This window comes from Gamsiella multidivaricata (assembly GCF_025024155.1).
Source record: "Gamsiella multidivaricata strain RSA 2152 chromosome Unknown BC939scaffold_32, whole genome shotgun sequence".
In the NCBI taxonomy this organism is placed as follows: Eukaryota; Fungi; Mortierellomycota; class Mortierellomycetes; order Mortierellales; family Mortierellaceae; genus Gamsiella; species Gamsiella multidivaricata.
This window is the reverse complement of record NW_026251740.1, coordinates 41733-59929: the sequence shown is the minus strand read 5'-3', so window position 1 is coordinate 59929 and position 18197 is coordinate 41733. Positions and strand designations below refer to the sequence as shown.

General features: G+C 49.6%; 8 protein-coding genes across 8 annotated transcripts; 4 read left to right on the top strand and 4 right to left on the bottom strand.

Annotated features, from left to right (window-relative positions):
* Positions 1 to 107: 107 nt before the first annotated feature.
* BC939DRAFT_158669 (uncharacterized protein) lies at positions 108 to 1474 on the top strand. Its single transcript, XM_051550268.1, has 4 exons — positions 108 to 470; positions 583 to 686; positions 778 to 1017; positions 1096 to 1474. The coding sequence occupies exons 1-4, from the start codon at positions 327 to 329 to the stop codon at positions 1175 to 1177; spliced, it is 570 nt and encodes a 189-aa protein (XP_051412215.1). The 5' UTR covers positions 108 to 326; the 3' UTR covers positions 1178 to 1474.
* On the top strand, positions 927 to 2205 carry BC939DRAFT_158624 (uncharacterized protein). The gene is made up of 3 exons (XM_051550267.1): positions 927 to 1741; positions 1832 to 1904; positions 2123 to 2205. The coding sequence occupies exons 1-2, from the start codon at positions 1174 to 1176 to the stop codon at positions 1885 to 1887; spliced, it is 624 nt and encodes a 207-aa protein (XP_051412214.1). The 5' UTR covers positions 927 to 1173; the 3' UTR covers positions 1888 to 1904; positions 2123 to 2205.
* Positions 2206 to 2771: 566 nt separating this feature from the next.
* BC939DRAFT_451238 (peroxiredoxin, Ohr subfamily) lies at positions 2772 to 4018 on the top strand. Its single transcript, XM_051555638.1, has 3 exons — positions 2772 to 3018; positions 3256 to 3329; positions 3614 to 4018. Exons 1-3 carry the CDS (start codon positions 2888 to 2890, stop codon positions 3910 to 3912), a joined length of 504 nt encoding a protein of 167 aa, XP_051412213.1. The 5' UTR covers positions 2772 to 2887; the 3' UTR covers positions 3913 to 4018.
* A 907-nt stretch (positions 4019 to 4925) lies between these two features.
* On the bottom strand, positions 4926 to 5832 carry BC939DRAFT_451237 (uncharacterized protein). Its single transcript, XM_051555637.1, has one exon. The coding sequence runs from the start codon at positions 5637 to 5639 to the stop codon at positions 5013 to 5015; it is 627 nt and encodes a 208-aa protein (XP_051412212.1). The 5' UTR covers positions 5640 to 5832; the 3' UTR covers positions 4926 to 5012.
* Positions 5833 to 7237: 1405 nt separating this feature from the next.
* BC939DRAFT_158481 (uncharacterized protein) lies at positions 7238 to 8614 on the bottom strand. The gene is made up of 2 exons (XM_051550264.1): positions 8224 to 8614; positions 7238 to 8118 (listed from the first exon to the last, which is right to left on the bottom strand). The coding sequence occupies exons 1-2, from the start codon at positions 8317 to 8319 to the stop codon at positions 7360 to 7362; spliced, it is 855 nt and encodes a 284-aa protein (XP_051412211.1). The 5' UTR covers positions 8320 to 8614; the 3' UTR covers positions 7238 to 7359.
* On the bottom strand, positions 7992 to 9651 carry BC939DRAFT_158467 (cryptococcal mannosyltransferase 1-domain-containing protein). Its single transcript, XM_051550263.1, has 3 exons — positions 9345 to 9651; positions 8224 to 9257; positions 7992 to 8118 (listed from the first exon to the last, which is right to left on the bottom strand). Exons 1-2 carry the CDS (start codon positions 9537 to 9539, stop codon positions 8316 to 8318), a joined length of 1137 nt encoding a protein of 378 aa, XP_051412210.1. The 5' UTR covers positions 9540 to 9651; the 3' UTR covers positions 7992 to 8118; positions 8224 to 8315.
* Positions 9652 to 10286: 635 nt separating this feature from the next.
* On the bottom strand, positions 10287 to 11490 carry BC939DRAFT_384963 (PLC-like phosphodiesterase; the record flags this gene model as incomplete). The annotated part of the gene is made up of 3 exons (XM_051551797.1): positions 10287 to 10691; positions 11082 to 11305; positions 11403 to 11490. Coding segments are annotated over 3 exons (717 nt in total), but the record flags the coding sequence as incomplete, so codon positions are not given.
* A 2234-nt stretch (positions 11491 to 13724) lies between these two features.
* Positions 13725 to 17651, top strand: BC939DRAFT_158432 (uncharacterized protein). The gene is made up of 3 exons (XM_051550262.1): positions 13725 to 13746; positions 13850 to 13905; positions 14021 to 17651. Exon 3 carries the CDS (start codon positions 14080 to 14082, stop codon positions 17194 to 17196), a length of 3117 nt encoding a protein of 1038 aa, XP_051412208.1. The 5' UTR covers positions 13725 to 13746; positions 13850 to 13905; positions 14021 to 14079; the 3' UTR covers positions 17197 to 17651.
* Positions 17652 to 18197: the final 546 nt, after the last annotated feature.

Genomic DNA, 18197 nt, shown 5'->3' with positions numbered 1-18197 from the left:
GGAGCCTTGAAGCGATATTGGAGCAATCGCAGACTTGAACAGGAGGCAGAGAGGTCAGAGAAAGAGGCCAGAGTCCGGACTATTATCACGGTGAACCGCACCACAGCGAGAGTCATGCATTCGGCAGAGAAGAACGCCATTGACCATCTAGATACGTTCAATGGCCCTGTTTCTCAGGCTATATTGCGTTGCTTTTTGATTCAAGATAGTGATCTCCCTTGCAGCACAAGCGCGTTTGAAGTGTGAGTGGTCGATGGTAAACCCCCTGTACTCTTACCGTAATATGATATACAGATAGCGAATCATCTAGTCGAGCTGCCGCCAGGATGTCCTCAGCGCCCTCATCGTCATCGTCATCGTCATCATCAGCACCAAGCTTCAAGAAGCGGAAGCGATCGACCACGGATGGAGACTTGACGTCGACCACGACCACGACCAGCACAGAGCCCGATCTGAGCAACCAAAAAGAGGTATGCACGCCGAGTCAACACTCCAGAGTATCTTAAAGGAAACTAGATAGTATGAATACATAATTCCTGGAGATAGAGACTAACAGGTGCTCTGTGCTTACTCCTACGATAGCCCATTGCCGCGATGAATCGGTCACAATTCTGGAAGCTCAGAAGCGGCAGAACTGTTGAAGAGATCCTCCACAATGCAAACCTGAAGCGAAAGGCCAATTTCAAGTACGTCTTTTACTCTATAACACGTACTTTTGTATTTTGCGCAGTGTATTAACACCGTACACTGTCTTCATGCATTTTACACGTGTTATAGAATGCGTTCATATACGATTGGCTTTGGCTGTGAGAGGACGAAGGCGCTCTTTACCAAGGATGAGTGGAAGGAGATGAAGGAGCTAGATGACTTCCAACTTCCCAGATTACCAGAGACGACCGAGAGGTATCTGCGTGACGCCAGGAAGGCTCTTGTCAAAGGAGAGCATGTCGCGTCAGCGCCTGTCCCGAAGGAAGACCGGTATTCGTGTGAGCTGGTGCTGAGATCTTTTCTGTCATGGTAAGTCGATTGTTCTCACTATTACCCCATGGAAAGGTAGGCTAAACTAACAGAGTGCTCTACGGATTTAGGACACAGCTGTACATCACAAAGCCGTGTTCATTTGGCAACAAAGATCTGTCAGAGTCGTTTTAGTGCAGGGAAGCATGGCCGATCATGAAGGGCATGTTGTCGGATGTGGACGGGCTGACAATGATTGATGGAGAAAAGGCGGGCCTGGAGTCGGGGAAGAGGAGGGACATAGTGCGCAAGGTCGACGTGGAGACCCCCACACCGCGTGAACAGAGTGGACGGACGCTGGATCTGGTAGCCAGAGACACAACCAACAAGCGCGACTGGTTTGTAGTAGAGAATCTCAAGGAGTGGGATGAGATGTCGACCAAGTTCTTGCGCGAAGTTGATGTGACGCTGTTCAAAGACCTCCACCTCATCGCATCCCACCGGCTACGGGAACAGCCCAGTATCCACTTTCGCAGCCAGGCGCGCTTCTTTGCAATATACTCTGGAGGTAAGCCATTCAACGCCATTGGTCTGTTTAAAAGGTTGCAGCTAGAGTCTGCTAACACTTTCTTTAGGTCGAGGTTTCAAGACGATGGAGATGAAGGCGTGCCCCTTCAGTGCTTACATTATGTTATTGCACTTGTACGACTCGTGCCTGCTACCCTCCACTACCACAACATGGAAGCCCCAGGCCCAGGGACTCGTCCACCTATTGCAAGTCAGGGTAAGATGAATCAATAGGCAGTTTCATGTCTTGTTCCTATGCATTGTTGTTACACAGTGGTTTCGGTGTTCACTTTTGTCTTTGTCGTAGGGTTGTGTCATGAAGACGGTGGAGATGTGCGAGGCGTATTCGAGGGAGGAGAATGAGGACGAGGATAGCGATGGTGAGTGGCTGTACTCTTCATCAGCAAACCGTGTTTTCGATGAGACTCTCGGTACCTCTCCCATGGGTCCTGCGTCATTAGTCTTTTACTCTTAATAAAGGGCGAAACACTTTTGTGTGAACAACCGAGTCGTACAGCCGAAACTGGTGTTGTGCAATTTGAGAACGATAGAGATCTGATCCAAATTGACCGATTCGCTTTCACTATGGTCGATGTAGCTCTCGAGTGCTCTCTATCTCTTGAGCTTTTGGAGCCAACCATTTGAAAAGGCGATCAGCTCTGGCTTATGTTCAGGACGAAAGAAATCTTTCATGAGGATCCACATCATCACAGCAGTTCCTTTCAGGCGACAGTCAGATATGTTAATGCCTATCAAAGTATATGGACTAAGGAATGTGCTTTCAGAAACGAGCAACTGCATGAGCTTCCGTACCTAAAGATCCTTGTTGTTTATACCAGGTATAAACGGCCTCTTCCACAACCGCCATTGGTCTTGGCCTGATGCGTACAATCGTTCTTGTTGCCACAGGCCACAGTGTCGCCACTGCTTGACGGATCTTGTCTTCCTTTTTAAGTGTATCAGCGGCTGTTCTAGGATGCCTATTCAACATTTTTGAGAGAGCGACATGAGAGAGAGATGGATTGTGTTCTCGCTTAGCGTGGATTTTGAGATGAATTGCATATTGTGAAGCGTATACTTCGTTTGGGATTTTGTATGATTTGGAAGCTGAAGTGTCAGGGTCAGAGCGTTCGACAGTTTGAGGGACCGGAGCTGTGTAACCAGTGATTTCTTTTGGGCATAGTGGAGATTGAGGAAAGGATGGCTCGAGACAAGTGTATGTGGGAACAAAAGTGCGTCACGTCTTTTCGTCTTTTGGGGGTCACTCACTTCCATTCCTCTTCTTCAACCTCATTTCTCACACTCTCCATTCTCAACCCAACCCCTCTCCACTCTCAACAAGTATCCCTTCTCATAACCAACCATGTCTCTCCTCCGCACTGCCGTTCGTCCTGCTACGCGTCTGCACTTGGCCGCTGCTCCTCTCACAATCGCTGCCCGCCAGCTCTCCTTCAAGCCCATCTACACCGCCGAGTCCACTGTCAAGGGCGCCAGGTAAGACACCGCCGAATTGAGGAATTGGCACTACGCTGCACTGCATTGCCTAGAATGAAGAGAGCGTGAACGGGGGGTCTGCATCGTTGTTATCGATTCGCTTGTCTACTTCGCGTGCGCGATCCCTTTAGTGGGTTGTAACGATTTTCTCACGAAATGCCAATTACAATTTTTATCTTGATGAGTCGCAACTGACCCCTATTCTACTTTTTAAATACGCGCGTGTGCAATGATCAGAAACGGCCATCTCACGACCAAGACTGGTAACCTCGATCTGCATCTGGATACCCCCAAGGAGTTTGGCACCAAAGGTACATTATTCATCAGAGAGGATAGAGTATCTGAGCAACGACGACTGGAAGAGGGGACCTGATCACCTTGACGTATGCAGAAAATACAATTTCGATTATGCGCTTATCGAGATGAAAAAGGACGCAAATAGCGTTGATTTCAACGGCGCCCCGTCTGTCGTTGTTGCACTGCGCAACCTGGACATCTTATTGCGCCTCATCCCTCGCACTCCCTCACCCTCCTGCACGCAGTTATTCACCACCGCTCTTTCTTTCTCTTATTTTTATTTTAAAAAAAACTGTAGGTGGTCCAGGCACCAACCCTGAAGAGCTGCTCGGAGGCGGCTATTCTGCCTGCTTCGGAGGTGCGCTCGCGGCCGCGGCCAAGGAGCTGAAGTTGAAGCTCGATCCCGAGACTACGATCACCTCCTTTGTCAGCATTGGTCCTAAGCAGCCCAAGGGATTCCAATTGGCTGTCAAGTTGCAGGTTGCCAAGTCTGGATTGGAGGGTCAGGACTTTGATCGTGCGGTCGAGGTCGCGCACCAGATCTGCCCATTCTCGCATGCGTTGAAGAACATTGATGTCGAGACCGTTAAGGCGTAAAAACCTTCCCCCCTCCCATTTGATATCAAGATAGCATTTTGAAACATATAGCAATTGTAACAAAAGAAATTAAAAAAAAAAAAGGAAGTCGATCAGTCTATTTTCTATTTGCAAATAATCTCCGGCAGTTAATTCGTCAACTAGTGCTTGTCGACCGGTACGTCACTGCTTAGCTGCAGCATTTGTGCCCATATAACTTCCACTTTTACGCGGCAGATATCCTCTAGCACGCGTCTATCACTGCTTATAGCACAGCTGGCACAGCTTGCTTGTCTGTCAATCCATCGGTGCGCCTGTGCATGTCGTCTGACGCGTCTCTTTCAGTGTTTCTGTTAAGAATCATTACTGCTCTATGATTTTCTACCACCTGTTGTCGCCTTCCTTCATTGTGCATTCCTACTCTCCTGAGCTTTCATAGGATCTTTTTCTATCTTGCCTTCAGTGTTCAGTTTGTGCTACCATTCCCTCTTTTTCGGACCAATGCTGCTCCTGATTCGCTTCTCCCTGCGCCTTCCTTTACCGCCAATCTTGAGAGGAACCTGCATGTCATAAATAACATCATTTCCTGTGATTTCGCTGTCAAGCATGTTGATCACTCTCACAGCCTGTTCTGGATCGAAAGATGCTTTTCCCACCATCGAAGGAACAAAAATCAATATCGCTATAAACACTTGGCTGCTTCTTCGGTGCTCAGATCTTTTTGCTAATTGTAACAGCACAGACAGATCACAGGAATACAACTGGCAGGTTGATGGATTCTCAATGTCTATTTGAAGTTCAGCGTTCGGTTCAACTTGTCCACTTCATCATAGATGCAGTAGTAATCTTCCTCCTCCTGAGCACCCGGTCGTTGAGTTCTGACGTTGATGAAGACCCTGACTGGCCATGGTCAACCGGCTGGTGCTGTTACAAGAACCAAGGTGGATTATGGGAGAGAGAGAGAGGAGGAGGAGGAGGAGGGGGGGGGGGGGGTGTCAGAGCTACCAAGTTCCTGCGGTCGATCACCAACGAGGATCAATATGACAGACAACAGAGTACTGCGCAAGTGGACCGGATTCGGGTGAATACAGTACATCGCGCATTTTATATCAAGACGTGTGCTACTTTTGCTCAAAGTCCTCTGGCCGTGGATAGTCCGAATGCCAGTAATGATGGGAATAGACGTGGACACCTTGAATATGCGGCTCAAAGCACAGGTCTCGGTTGTGCCTTGATGACTGTATAAGGATAGACGAAAGCCGTTCTTCATTGTGCCAGTCTTCTAGGGTACTGTTCCTACCATGGTAATCCAGTTCTCGGAGCCGACTCAACCTGGATAACTGCCTGTACGCAAATAGGCATTGATCCTTCTTGGTCCTTCCAGGAGTGCGGTTCTCCGGGTCAACTTCAAAAACGAGACGGAGTATCTGTAGTCCAAAACAGACCCACGGCGCCCCCTCCATCATGTCCAGCACCCGAATTACGTCCCCTGAAAAGTCCTCCAACAATGGGCACGAGGTCATGATTGTCTGCACCATCCAGCTTGAGTCCGAGGGGATCATGCTAATGTCCAGGAACCGGATTGTTGCAAAGTGCCGCTGCATTGCAGGGAAGGTTAAATGGGAGTCGATATCAAAGTCGTATAGGCCAAAACGAGTCAAGGGCAAGGTAAGGTTGTTCAGAAGCTTGGCGAAGGCAGCCAACAGTGCGTCTCGGGTGGACTGAATAGGTCCATCGTAAGGATGCATGGTCAGCTCCAAGCTTGTGAGATGCAATAGTCTGGCCGATGTGATCAGATCGGCAAGCCCATCGATAATCTGGACACTACAGGTAGTGACATCAGGATCGTCTGCGTCATCTTCGATGTCGCTGCAGCAGCTGCAACTGTAGTACCGACGATGAAGCACCCATTGGAGAGACTTTAGTCGAGGGCACTTTGTCAGTAATGGCAGTAGCTCGACTTGCTTAGAGATGTAATGTGATTCAGATTTGTGCAAGATAAGGCTCTCCAGGCAGTTGAACTCGGGCCATACCTGCGGACTGTCAGGGACATCATATCGAAAGCCGTCGAGTTCGAGCGCCTGGACTCTTGCGCAGGCTCTCCAGAAGGCAGGGGACCTGCCTTGATCAGAGCGCCGGTCTTCCGTGACAGTAAGGGTCATCAGCTTGGGAAACAGGGTCTCTTCTGCGAGAAGCTCCCACAGGTACACCGGCAAGCCAAGAGTAGTTTCAGAGACGGCGATTTCTTTGAGGGTTGAATGGTGTCGCTGTATAAAATCGACCAGCTGGCCATGATGATGCTGCTGTACTCCACCGTCGTCGTTGAAGTCCCAGACAAGAGAGAGGCTTTCTAGGTTTGTGTATGTCGGTTTAAGGTAATCAAAGCGCCGCTCGCATACATAATTGAGGCGTCGGACATGGCTGGAGTAGCTGATATGGCGTGGGTGTTGATGGTCGCCGGATAAGGGACTGTATAGGTGATCCAATGGTGGCCCCATCCACCATCTGCATTTAAGGAAATCAATATCTCGATACAGTAGATGCTTAAAGGACTGGTGCCATTTTTGGCAGACGAGGATGCAGCAGAGAAGATCTTGCTTGCTCAGGAAGAGGCCGATGTGTTCCCTAATCTCCGGGAGGTCGAGTGGCCGGATGGGCATCTTGGGATGAATTTGGGCAGAACAAGACGGCGAAGGGAACAAGTGGGAGAGAGACGTATGTAGAGGGAGAGCGCTTTATACGCGGTGGAATCGAAGGCTGAGCACGTTAAGATAAGGTTTGTTCCACACCAGGAACCACCATGCCCTCCATGGGCGCCGTATAACAGTATCCCTACGTCCCATGCTGTCCTAAAAGCACTGTGCCTCCTACAGGCGCCGCACCATCCTGAAAAGTGCTATGCAGGGTCTCTAATCAGGATAAGTCCATGGACAAACAGTTTTATAAGCATATAGTTCTTTATCACTCTCTTGTCCTTCATCTGTTGCACGCTTCTCAGCTGGAGCCTACTTTACGCTGTGCTTTTCTTATGTATTTCCTTCCATGATTATCTTGCTCATGGCTCCCACTACTTGTTCCCAGGCACTCAAACTGGTGCTCCTTCCCCTCTCCTCATAAGCAGCTCTCGTTCCTGTTGCCAACGCGCTCGTTGGTCGATCTTCTCAGGTTTTTTTTTTTTTTTTTTCCTCCCATTTCATCAAACGAAAGTACGAAAGAGCGGTTAGGACAAAGTTGCAAATTCCATGAGGGATGACATTGAGGAGTATACATGTAAATACGGTTGAAACTGGCTTTAGAAAAGGTGTGTTTCTAAGAAACATTAGCCCTCTAAATTGGTTGTAAGGTTTTTTAGAAAAGTCTGCAGAACAAACTGCCGTTACTTTTTTGTTATGGGGGGAGGGGCTGGGGTTTCTTAAGTATGGTTGGTCGTACTATGGCAATTAAACAAGCTCTTGAGACACGACGGGCTCAACACTCCCAGGCGCTGGAAGCAGAGCGCTCGCGCCATTTACCGATCATCTCCCCCTCCGTCTTCAATATCACCGCATTCTGAATATCCTGCACCCCAAACGCCGCACCGATCTCCTCCAGCTTCGTCTTTAACGCCACCGTAACCTCTTCCGAGACCACCAGCGACTCGGCTCCCCACTTCTCTACATCTGCCTCGCTGCTCTTCTCATCCTTCTCCATGCCTTCCACAAACGGGTCCTGGTCTCCGTCTTTTTTGACTCGCAGAATATACCCATAACTCGCTGTCGAGGGCCTGTACCCATACAGTGGATGCCGGCTCTCGGCCTCCAGCTTGCTTTCGAGTTGGTCCCGGTACTGCTTCTCGGTCTTTGGCCAGAGTCCCCAGCCATTGAACCGGCCTTGGTTGACATAGTCTTTAGAGGAATATGGGAATGGGATGCTCGGGACAACGATTACTCGTGGACTGTAGGATTCAAATGCAGATGAAGACTGCCTTAGATATTGGATGAGCTTCACACGATCGTCGGTTTGGTTGCATTGGCCGACTGATTGGTAGTCTTGCGGGTTAAAAGGATCAGAGAAAGGGATGGAGGATAAGTTGGAGGCTCGTAAGATAATGGCGCCGCTCCAGCAGGACTCGACTTGGAAGGGGAGACGTTTCAGAAAACGAGTTTGAGTCTCGGTGTCGGTGGAGAAGATGGATAGGTCCGTGGGGTCTTGCTGCAGCTTTTGACCGAATATGTCCCTAGTGAGCGACTTTGTGAAAGACGAAAGGACCTAGTCAGTGCTCTGAGCAGCACCTTCTTTGTAGTTGAGCGAGCTGTGTGTATGGATTGATGTGAACGTGTAGTGAATACTTACGCTGTCGTAGACTAGCACAAGCGTGTAGAGTGACAATGATATGAATAAAATGTTAGCAGAATTAATGATGCTTGAAATATAAGCCGACCTTGTCATACCGCAGTCTTACCTCCTTGCTCCAACGTCTTTTCTGTTTCTACGGAATCCGACTCTTGAAGGCGCACCGTGTGCCCAATATCCATTCCGCATGTCAAATCTGCGTTCTGAAGCCGACTCTGAAAAATCAACTCTAGAATATCCTCCGCACATGTCACCACCGGATCCAACAGGATCACCTCGTCAAAGGATTCCTTCACCTCACCATGCTCAGTTTGCTCCTCTGCCACTGCCTTGTTTCGAACAACCTCTTCATCGAACAACTCTTCCGAACCCCTATCCAACAGTGCGCGCAGCGCCATATTCCTGGTTCCCGTCGTCTGCTTCAAGGAATTATCCCTTGGTACTAGGGTCGTGATCGTATAAGATAAATGCCTTCGCCTACTTTCCGCACCTGCTAATTTGTCTCCTGTCTGTTTGATAGTCTCTCTTTCCTTACTGCGCCCCAGTGTATACCCATCCAAAGATTGTGTATTCTCTTCATTATAATCGTCCAAAAAGCGGCTCAGGAATCGCAAGGTTTCCCTGGTTTTATCTGTCGAGGCGCGGTCCACAATCGATAAATGGCAGTTATTTGGACCCAGCACCGCAATGACCTCCAGGATCCGGCTTAATAGGTCTGGCAGGACCGTCTCTGAATCTTGTAGGACGACCGCAATCAGGTACCGTGATGGCCTTCTGTGGGCCTGGGTTATGATGGGTGATTCTCCGTCGGCTGGTGGTGGCGGTGGTGTTTGTTGTGACAGGTCGTACAGATCATTGCTGAGGAATGTGAGCAGATGTGGAGCCAGCGTGGTGGATCCACATCGAGTGCTGATCAGCTTCGTACGGTTGGTGAGGCGCAATAGTGGGAGAGTTAATGTGTGGTAGAGGTCGGTAGTGTTCAAAAGTACGTTCGTTGACAAGAGCAATGGGCTACGTTGGGCGGCATTCGCTTCCTATTCAAAGAGAGAATTGTGTTCAGGAACGTGCGCAATTGGCCAGTGCGTGCCATTGGGTCGTGCGTTGTTCTTCAATGGCCATACCAGGACTTTCAGCCAAACCCAGAGACACAGCAGCCAGACAAAGACGAGCACGCCGACAAGTTGTCGCTGGGGCAACGTCAGCTGGAGCGGTTTTTTGGCATGGTCCCGGTCTCCGTGGCTCTCCAGATCCCCGATGCTTCGAGAATGGTCTGGGCTCGAGGAGCGCTGGGAAACGGGTGTGTACAATATGGCCATAATAATAATAAAGTTCGTCCAGGCCCTGAAGTGATTTCAGATCGAAGGAAGATTCAAGAATGCCGATGAATGTCGGAATGAGGAAAGTGAAGAGCGTGCCTGTTGAGAAGGAGAGGTGCCAAGAAGCATTACCCATGTCCGAAAACCGCACTCTTCATGATGCTTCCCCCTAGCTCTGCCGTGTGCATCACTCGCACTGGGGACAAGGCCATTATCTCCTTGCAATGGGTAAGGATCATCATTGTCGCCCTCGGCATCTTGCCTTTCTCGTCTTCAAGGGGGATCAAAAAAAAAAAGAAGGGGGGGGGGAGGACAAAAGGGATCCCCACAGAAGAGCAAACTTTTTGATGATCCTTGGTTTATATCGTCAAGGAGGAAATAGGAGAGACCACTGGAATGTGCAACCTTCTGTGGAGTGTGCATTAATCATGCATGTCCTTGGCATTCTCTCTATTGTCTCTAGGGCCTTTGAATTTCTCAATGTCCTAACTATTTGGTATCCATAGCCACTTTCTCATACACTCAACCGCTTTGCCTTGTTTGTTTCTACTTCGTGAAGACTTCCCTCGGCAAATCCAAGTCCAAGTCTGGCTCCAGATTCAACCGTCTGGTCGCACTATTGAACCGCGCTGTTAGGAATACCCAGATCAATGCCCTCCAGAACGTGTATCTGGACCATCGGCTCCAGGTGTCGAAGACCTCATCAGCATACTTTTGATCGACTCCATCCCTGCCCAATGCCTCATACTCATGAAGAAGCTTGTGAAGTGTCTTTGTCCGATCCGTGAGAACATAATCGACACCCATCTTGACACACTCCCGCGCCTCCGCCATGTCGTTAACCGTCCAGGCCAGGATCGACTTCCCAGCTGCCTGCATCTCCTTGATGAACTGTCGTCCTGCGGGCGTGGATAGGACCATAAAGTTGATGCTGTATCCATCCACGGCGCTCGGTGGGAAGTGTTGCCGCGCGATTGGGATACTGAATCCAATGTGGATTCGACTGAATTTTGGAAGGTACTTGTCCGCAGCAGGGAGGAACTTTGGGTGCCAAAGGCCCAGGACAATCTGGGATGAGAAATCCCGGCCGGGGAAGTTTTCCTCGATCAGCTTTGCGAACTTGGAGAACAGTAGTGCAGGTGAGTTATTCATCTATAAGCAAAAAAAAAAAAAAAAAAAAAAAAAAAAATTGGTAGGCGGAGAAGGATTAGTAACTGAGCACGCAATCGATGTCGATGCATGGTACGATCGATTGGATGCGAGCCTCGCAAATGTGTACGCAAAGAACGCGTGTTCTATCAGCCAGACAAAGATTCGATGCGTTTCTCATAAACTAGTCGTAATAGTCGTAATAGTTGCCATAGAACAAAAGCGCTACAGGATCATGTATACAACCAGGCATCCAGACGAGGGAGCAAGGATACCCAGAAAACAAAAATAGAAATTGCGCTAAGGAAGGCCAAGCCGGAGTCTCCTTTGCAGTATGACAGGCCCCGGTGATATAATGTTCATGATAAACAAACATAGGATAAGACAGCTCACCTTGATATCAATGTTCCACCAGACCTTCTCGTTACCCTCCTGGGCCAGGAAGGCAAGAACATCAATGCAGCGGGGAACGCCGACATGGGGTTCCTTCTTGGATTTGAGTCCGTCAATGTATCCATTCCAGGGCCGATCCTTGACTAGTCCTGTGCCGTTTGTTGTTCGTTCGAGGGAGGGGTCATGCATGACAATGATCTCGCCGTCTGAAGTAAGGTGGAGGTCTATGTAGTCATGTATGATGTTCCGGCTGAATATTCTTGCGTTCGTATGTTCAACTGCCCTGCCAGTCCTTGAGATGTTTGGCAACTGAGCCCTTACCCCCTTCGAGACCGTCAGCACCGTCCTTGACGGCCTGAGCCATGGAGATGATCGAGTTTTCAGGCCATTGCTCGGATGCGCCTCTATGAGACGAAGCAGTTGCAGTTAGGTGGGTAGGGAAAGGGTGCCAAGACGGAATAGGATAGGGGTTATCGACACCGGCACATCCAGGTCAATCGCACACCTAGCGAGAGAATCACCCGCCTATCATTATTCGAGCTGCCGTTTCGTTTTTGTGTTTTACCGATGGCCGACGCTGAGGGGGAGACTGTTGAACCGTGAGGAGGCAAGGGTGAGAACCTGCTGGCGTGACATTCTGCGATGAGTGATGAGGATGCAGTAAAAGGATGATGAGAGAGAAGAGTAAGATGGATTCGCAGTTGGCTGGATTTATGAAGAGTGTGCTCTTTCCATTTCGGGGTCCGATGTTCCACATGGCCGAGGACATAACCAGCAGTGGGCGAATTCGAGCGCACCACTCGGAAGCAAAGGTCTGTGCGTGCAGGGCCTATCACGACTACAAGTGCAGTGGAATGCTTCAACGCGTCTTTCCCTGCTAAGGACATTGGATATCTCATAGCGTACGTCTATGCGAAGGATACCACGCCGCTGGACATTACTCAGACCGTCCAACCACCTCTCTTGTATATCCTCGCCATAGACGTCGCCCCTCTTCTACACTTCCATGGCGACTGTCTTCGATACATCAATCCGATAGACCGCACTCGCAGCGCCCTCTTGTACTAAAACCTATGGCTCTGGCTAAATTTTGGCAAGTCAATCTAAATCCTCTTCAGGCCCCTTTTGCATCTAACAACAGTTGCAGCGGCCATTACAGAGGGAAACAAGGGATCATCATACGTCCATAAGATCTTTTACTACGAGAAACGAGACACTGTTGTCGCTCAAGAGTGCTCGGCGGGATCTTGGATATTGATCTTTATGGGAGACGTGAAGGTCAACCATATTTCGGTCCATTTCTGGTTTGCTTATCTATGGTGCGAAATGGTGCGCATTATTTGATCTCTGCAGGTCCATCCACGATATCGGTGCTCTAGACCATAGAATGTCGCACCCGCATTTGTGCTTTGCAATTCAGTATGGTCCGGTGCAGTCAAACATGAAGAACAAAATAATATATCCTGGAAATCGCAATCGCACCTTGCTACTAGGCCTTTGGCCATACCCCACCTGTGAGATTAGTGCAGTCAAAAAAAATGTGAACGACAGAATGTGACTATTCCAAGTCCCTTAAGTAACATGGCGCATGGGTTGTGTTTCTGGATGTGTATCGGTCGTCAACAACCTGCGCCCGCGTAAGCCTTGTAGTTTCTTCTTGGGCGTACCGATCGAAATAAGAGGAAAGTGTACAAAGCATATGTGTTCTTCTTTTTTTGTATAGTCTGTACGTCCCAGAGATAGAAGGAGTGTCTCGCACGGTCCCGAGTCGACATTGTTTTCTACGCTTCACGTACATTCAGATCACTCACATTCCTACAACTTGGGCGCAGAACAAATTTTATTCCCGCCTATATTTTGACGTAGAAAAAGCTGTGAGCGCTTGCTGGATCGAGAAAAGAGCGCACAATCGAACTCGAACGACGTCTTTGAACAAAAAGTACCTAATCATAGCTTTTTTATTATTCGATCTACGCGGTCCTCGGTCAGGCTTTCTTTCTTTTTTTTTTTTGTTTGCGCCGAGCAATATCCAAATTACGCACCAGCATCTCTACAGTTATTGATTACCTGCAGAATGACACGCAGGGTATATAAAAAAAAATATGTTCGTGCGCCGAGTCCACATGGACAGATGAGGCATTTTGATTCCCTTAAACGTCCATGTACGCCTCATTGGAGTTTCTCGTTCCTTTTTGTGCGCACCACTCAACAGCCGCATAGAGTCCATAGAAAAGTCCGCTCAGAGATAAAGCACGGTCCGAGGAGGCAGAGGGACGACGAACGCTGGGAATCCTTGTTCCGCATATTGGCTCTGTCGTCGACTCTATTGTAGGCGTTTTTTTTTTGTCTCATCCAGTTGCCATAGAATAAGGTTGGTGCCGCAGGCTCCTTTTGTTGTTCCTTTGTCGTAGAATGCTGAAGATACGCCAGCGCGTAAAAATGTATATTTCCTTCTCCATGGAGATGTGCCTTCAGTATATAAAGAGCCACCTCGTTTCCCATTAAACACCCAGCCCACCCTCTTACACCCTTATCGGACAACAACGCCAACCTCCGGTTCTTTGTTGCCAACACTCACTAGCAAACATCCTTCTCCGCAGCTCTACCCCGAATCCTATCCAAGAATTGGCGTCGACTTGCCCCCTTTCCCTACACTCGTCAATTGGTAAGCGCAAGTATTTCTATACTGCCATCAGCGCCTTCGACTGATGCTAGGAATCTTATTAATCGGCGCTTAATCCTTCTGTCCCATCCTCGGTTGTCTACAGCACTGGCGACCCACATCTCCTCCCAGAACAGCGAGTCCCTCGTCTGTGTGATCCAGGTATGCCCTATCAATGCACTCTGTCGCTCAGCTTCATGCTCCTCCGTCATGTATTATCCATTGATCCAGTTGTTCTAACTACTGCTGTGCTGTCTCTTTCTTCTGCACGCATCAGTCCTCGTATAAACCACCCTAAGGTCCTTGGTCCCACCCATCCCCCTTTGAGCTATCGCTATGTCGTCTCACATCCCTACGGACGTCGATCAGCTCATCGACACCCTCACGGCCGACCATGGCAATGTCTATGGTGGGGTCGCCTCTGCTACCTCTATCAGCGCCACCTCCCCTGCCTCCCCTGGGGTTGCGGACCTTCTGCCCCTCAACAACGAACAGGTTGAGAGAGCCAGGGCGATCCATGGCAATAATATCATCAGTTTTGAAAACGAACAAGCTTGGTACAAACTACTGTTCCATGCTCTGGTTCATCCCTTCAATATCCTGCTTTGCATCCTTGGTACCTCCACGATCCTGACCGGCGACAACAACGGAGGCAGCATCATGTTCATCATGGTCGCAATCTCGACTGGACTCCGTTTCTGGCAGGAGTGGAAATCTGCTTCAGCTGCCAAGGCCCTCAAGTCCCTGGTGTCGACCATGATCACTGTTACCCGCCAGTATTCCTGTCCTGAAGATCGCGATCCCACGCCAGAGGACGTGATCAAGATCTTAAACCACGCGACGGTTCAAACGGATGTCCCCATCGAGGATATTGTTCCTGGCGATTGGGTCCAGCTTTCCGCTGGTGACTTGATCCCAGCGGACGTCAAGATCATAGACTCGAAGGATCTCTTTGTGTCTCAGGCTGCTCTGACTGGGGAGGCCATACCTGTCGAGAAGTTCAGTGCTTATTCAGAAGCCATGGATGCCCTGAACGCGAGACAGCAGAGTTCGTATGAGGTCATGGAAAGCAAAGTGGTTCCCTTGGACGCGTCTGCCATCCTTATTGACAAGAATACCCGCTTTAATGTGGTTGAGCTCGGACAGCGCTCGACTTTGCAGCCTCCCCCTGTTGCAGCCCCCACTGATGACTACTCTCTCAAGGATTCGCTCATACGAAGTATTTATGCGTGCTTCGGTATCCGCCGCATCGATCTCAGGAGCACTGCTGCAACCGGTGACGACGTCGACCTCAGTTGCCCTGACATGTGCTACATGGGCACGTCTGTCGTCTCGGGTACAGCCACGGTCCTGGTCGAAAAGACTGGCATAAACACGTTCTTCGGTTCGATGGCCAAGGAGTTGGCGAAGCGTCGCCCCGAGAATGCCTTCCAAATGGGCGTCCGCAACATCTCATGGGTGTTCTTCGGAATCATGGCTGTGATGGTCCCTCCTGTGCTCCTGATCAACGGTTTCGTGCACAAAAACTGGACCGATGCTGTGCTCTTTGCCCTGTCTGTTGCCGTTGGTCTCACCCCCGAAATGCTTCCCATGATTGTCAACTCGAACTTGGCTCGAGGCGCCTACTTGATGTCCAAGAAGCACTGCATCGTCAAGAACTTAGATTCTATTATCAACCTCGGATCGATGGATATCCTCTGCACCGACAAGACTGGCACTCTGACGGAGAACAAAGTCGTCCTTGTTCGCCACCTCGACTACCACGGCAAGGCCTCCATGCATTCGCTCCAGCTTGCCTTCCTGAACTCGCGCTTCCAGACCGGCCTCAAGAACTTGCTCGATGTCGCTGTCGTCGAATATTTTGAGAAGACGGCCTCTGCTCTGCCCATGTATGAATCCGGCAACGGCAAGGACGTAGGAACGAACCTGAAGCCTGCTGCTGTAGCCTTTGCTGCTCGTTATCTTAAGCAAGATGAGATTCCCTTCGATTTCGTCCGGCGCCGCATGTCGGTCGTGCTCCAGGACACCTCCACGTGCATTACCATGCTCATCTCCAAGGGCGCCGTCGAGGAAATGTTGAGTGTTTGCACCAAAATTATAATCCCACGGAATGGTAAACCGGCCTTTGACATCCAGATGGTTGATATTGATGGTACTACCGCTACTCTCGACACGCTCGAGGAACTGGAGAGTGGCCAGATCCACACTTTGACACCCGAAATGGTCGCTCACATCCTTGAGATGAACAAGGATCTGAATATCGATGGTGTCCGGGTTGTCGCTGTAGCCTACCGAGACGTGGACAAGATCAAGGATAACTACGGCATATCTGATGAATGCGACATGGTCTTCGCTGGCTTGATTGGTTTCCTTGACCCTCCGAAGGGATCGACCGGCCCTGCTATAAAGGAACTCATGACTCTCGGGGTCGAAATCAAGGTCTTGACTGGCGACTCGGCTGCCGTCTGCCGCAAGGTTTGTCAGCAAATCAACCTTCCTATCAAGTCCGTTGTCACGACCGAAGACCTGAACGGTCTTGACGACGAGCAGATTACCAAGGTTGCGCGCGATGCGACCATTTTTGCGAAGTTGACACCTCTGCAAAAGTCCTTGGTCGTCCGTGCCCTGAAGCGCTCTAACCGCGTCGTGGGCTTCCTCGGCGATGGCATCAACGACGCTCCCGCCTTGGCCGAGGCCGACGTTGGCATCTCGGTCGACACTGCTACGGATATTGCCAAGGAATCCGCAGATGTGATTCTGCTAGAGAAGTCGCTTGTTGTCGTTGCGGATTCCGTTGTCGTGGGTCGGACCACCTACGGTAATACCATGAAGTACATCATGATGGCCATCTCCTCTAACTTTGGAAACGTGTTCTCGATGTTGGTCGCGTCCTCCTGGCTGCCCTTCCTGCCCATGCTTCCGATCCATATTCTAGCCCAGAACCTACTCTATGACATTTCCCAGGTCACCATCCCTTGGGACCATATGGATAAGGAATTTTTGATGGTTCCGCACCGCTGGAACATCCGTTCTATCTTGCGCTTCATGCTTTTCATGGGTCCCTGGTCTTCGATCTTTGATATCACAACCTTCCTGTTTGGTTGGTTCTACTTTGGTGTCCAGACTTCAGACGACCCACAGAAGGTTCTGCTCTTCCAAACGTCTTGGTTCACGGAGGGGGCTCTGTCACAGCTGCTTGTCATCTACGTGATCCGCTCACCCAAACTGGCATTTGTGCAGACCAACGCTGCCCTTCCAGTGATGGTTGGCACGGTGATCATCGCGACGATTGTCCTGGTCCTTCCCTATATCCCAGTGTTCCGCGACATACTAAGTTTCGTCACTCTCCCGGGCATTTTCTACGCCTACCTGGTTGGCGCCTTGCTGTCGTACTTTATTCTCACGCAATTCGCCAAGATGATGTATTTACGCCTCTTCCACATGTGGTTCTAGATAGCCTCAGTTATTTCGTGTCCTGCAGAACTACCTCTCTGCATTTTTTTTTTTATGAACACCACCTTCGTTTTATGTATCGCCATTGACTATTGACTATCGAAGAACAATAAAATCATATCTACGCACCTTCATTTTCCCAAGCATGACCCAATGGCAGACAACCCTGCTTGGTCCGTTGTGTCCCTAAAAGGAAAGCCTCTTCCCCCAGACGACAGGCTCCCCAAAAAAAACGGACTCCCTCCACGGTCAAAAGATGCAGGTTGAGTCATCTGTCTCGGACATAATAAACACGGTCGTCAGTTATGACAGCATGGCGCCCCGGGATGATCCTGACATGTCGACGATAGCTAAAGAAATATTAAAAAAAGAACACGCATCTATCTAGAAACATTAAGAGGGACGCCAACCCGGTTAGACAGCTGTTGCGTTTAAAAATAAATAATGAAAACTACGGTGGAGTCTTTCAAGGTCAGGCATCCATGGAATGCATGCTACACCAACCAACTTAAAAACAAAGCAGCATCCTCTACATACCCGTAAACCACTGTGGGGGGACCCTCGATATTTTCCCTCGTCCGTGGCTCTCCAAACAATGCAGCAAACTGAACCTTGTACGAATTGGCACTATGAATGGTGACTCGAATTGCAGCGGCTTCATTTTCCTTTGCTGGAGGCTATGAGGGTGGGAAGGGAAAAAAAGGTCCTATTTTGCCCTGAGCGACAGTTTTTTTTGTCTCCCTCCTAGCCCCACCTGTTCTATGTTTTTGAACAGAATAAGTGGGCAGAGGCGACTAGCAGAGAGATGAGTAAGTGGATCATGGTCAATGGCACAGCAGGCCTGCTGCAATAGAGAAAGAACATGGCATTGGCGCAACAAAGTATTTATTTGGATGTCCGTTCGGCCGAGGCGCGGAACCCACTTGAGAGGGGAGAGGTTTTTTTTTATTTCATTAGTGTTCTCGTACACATGAAAAGGAGGACGATGCTGAATGCATCTA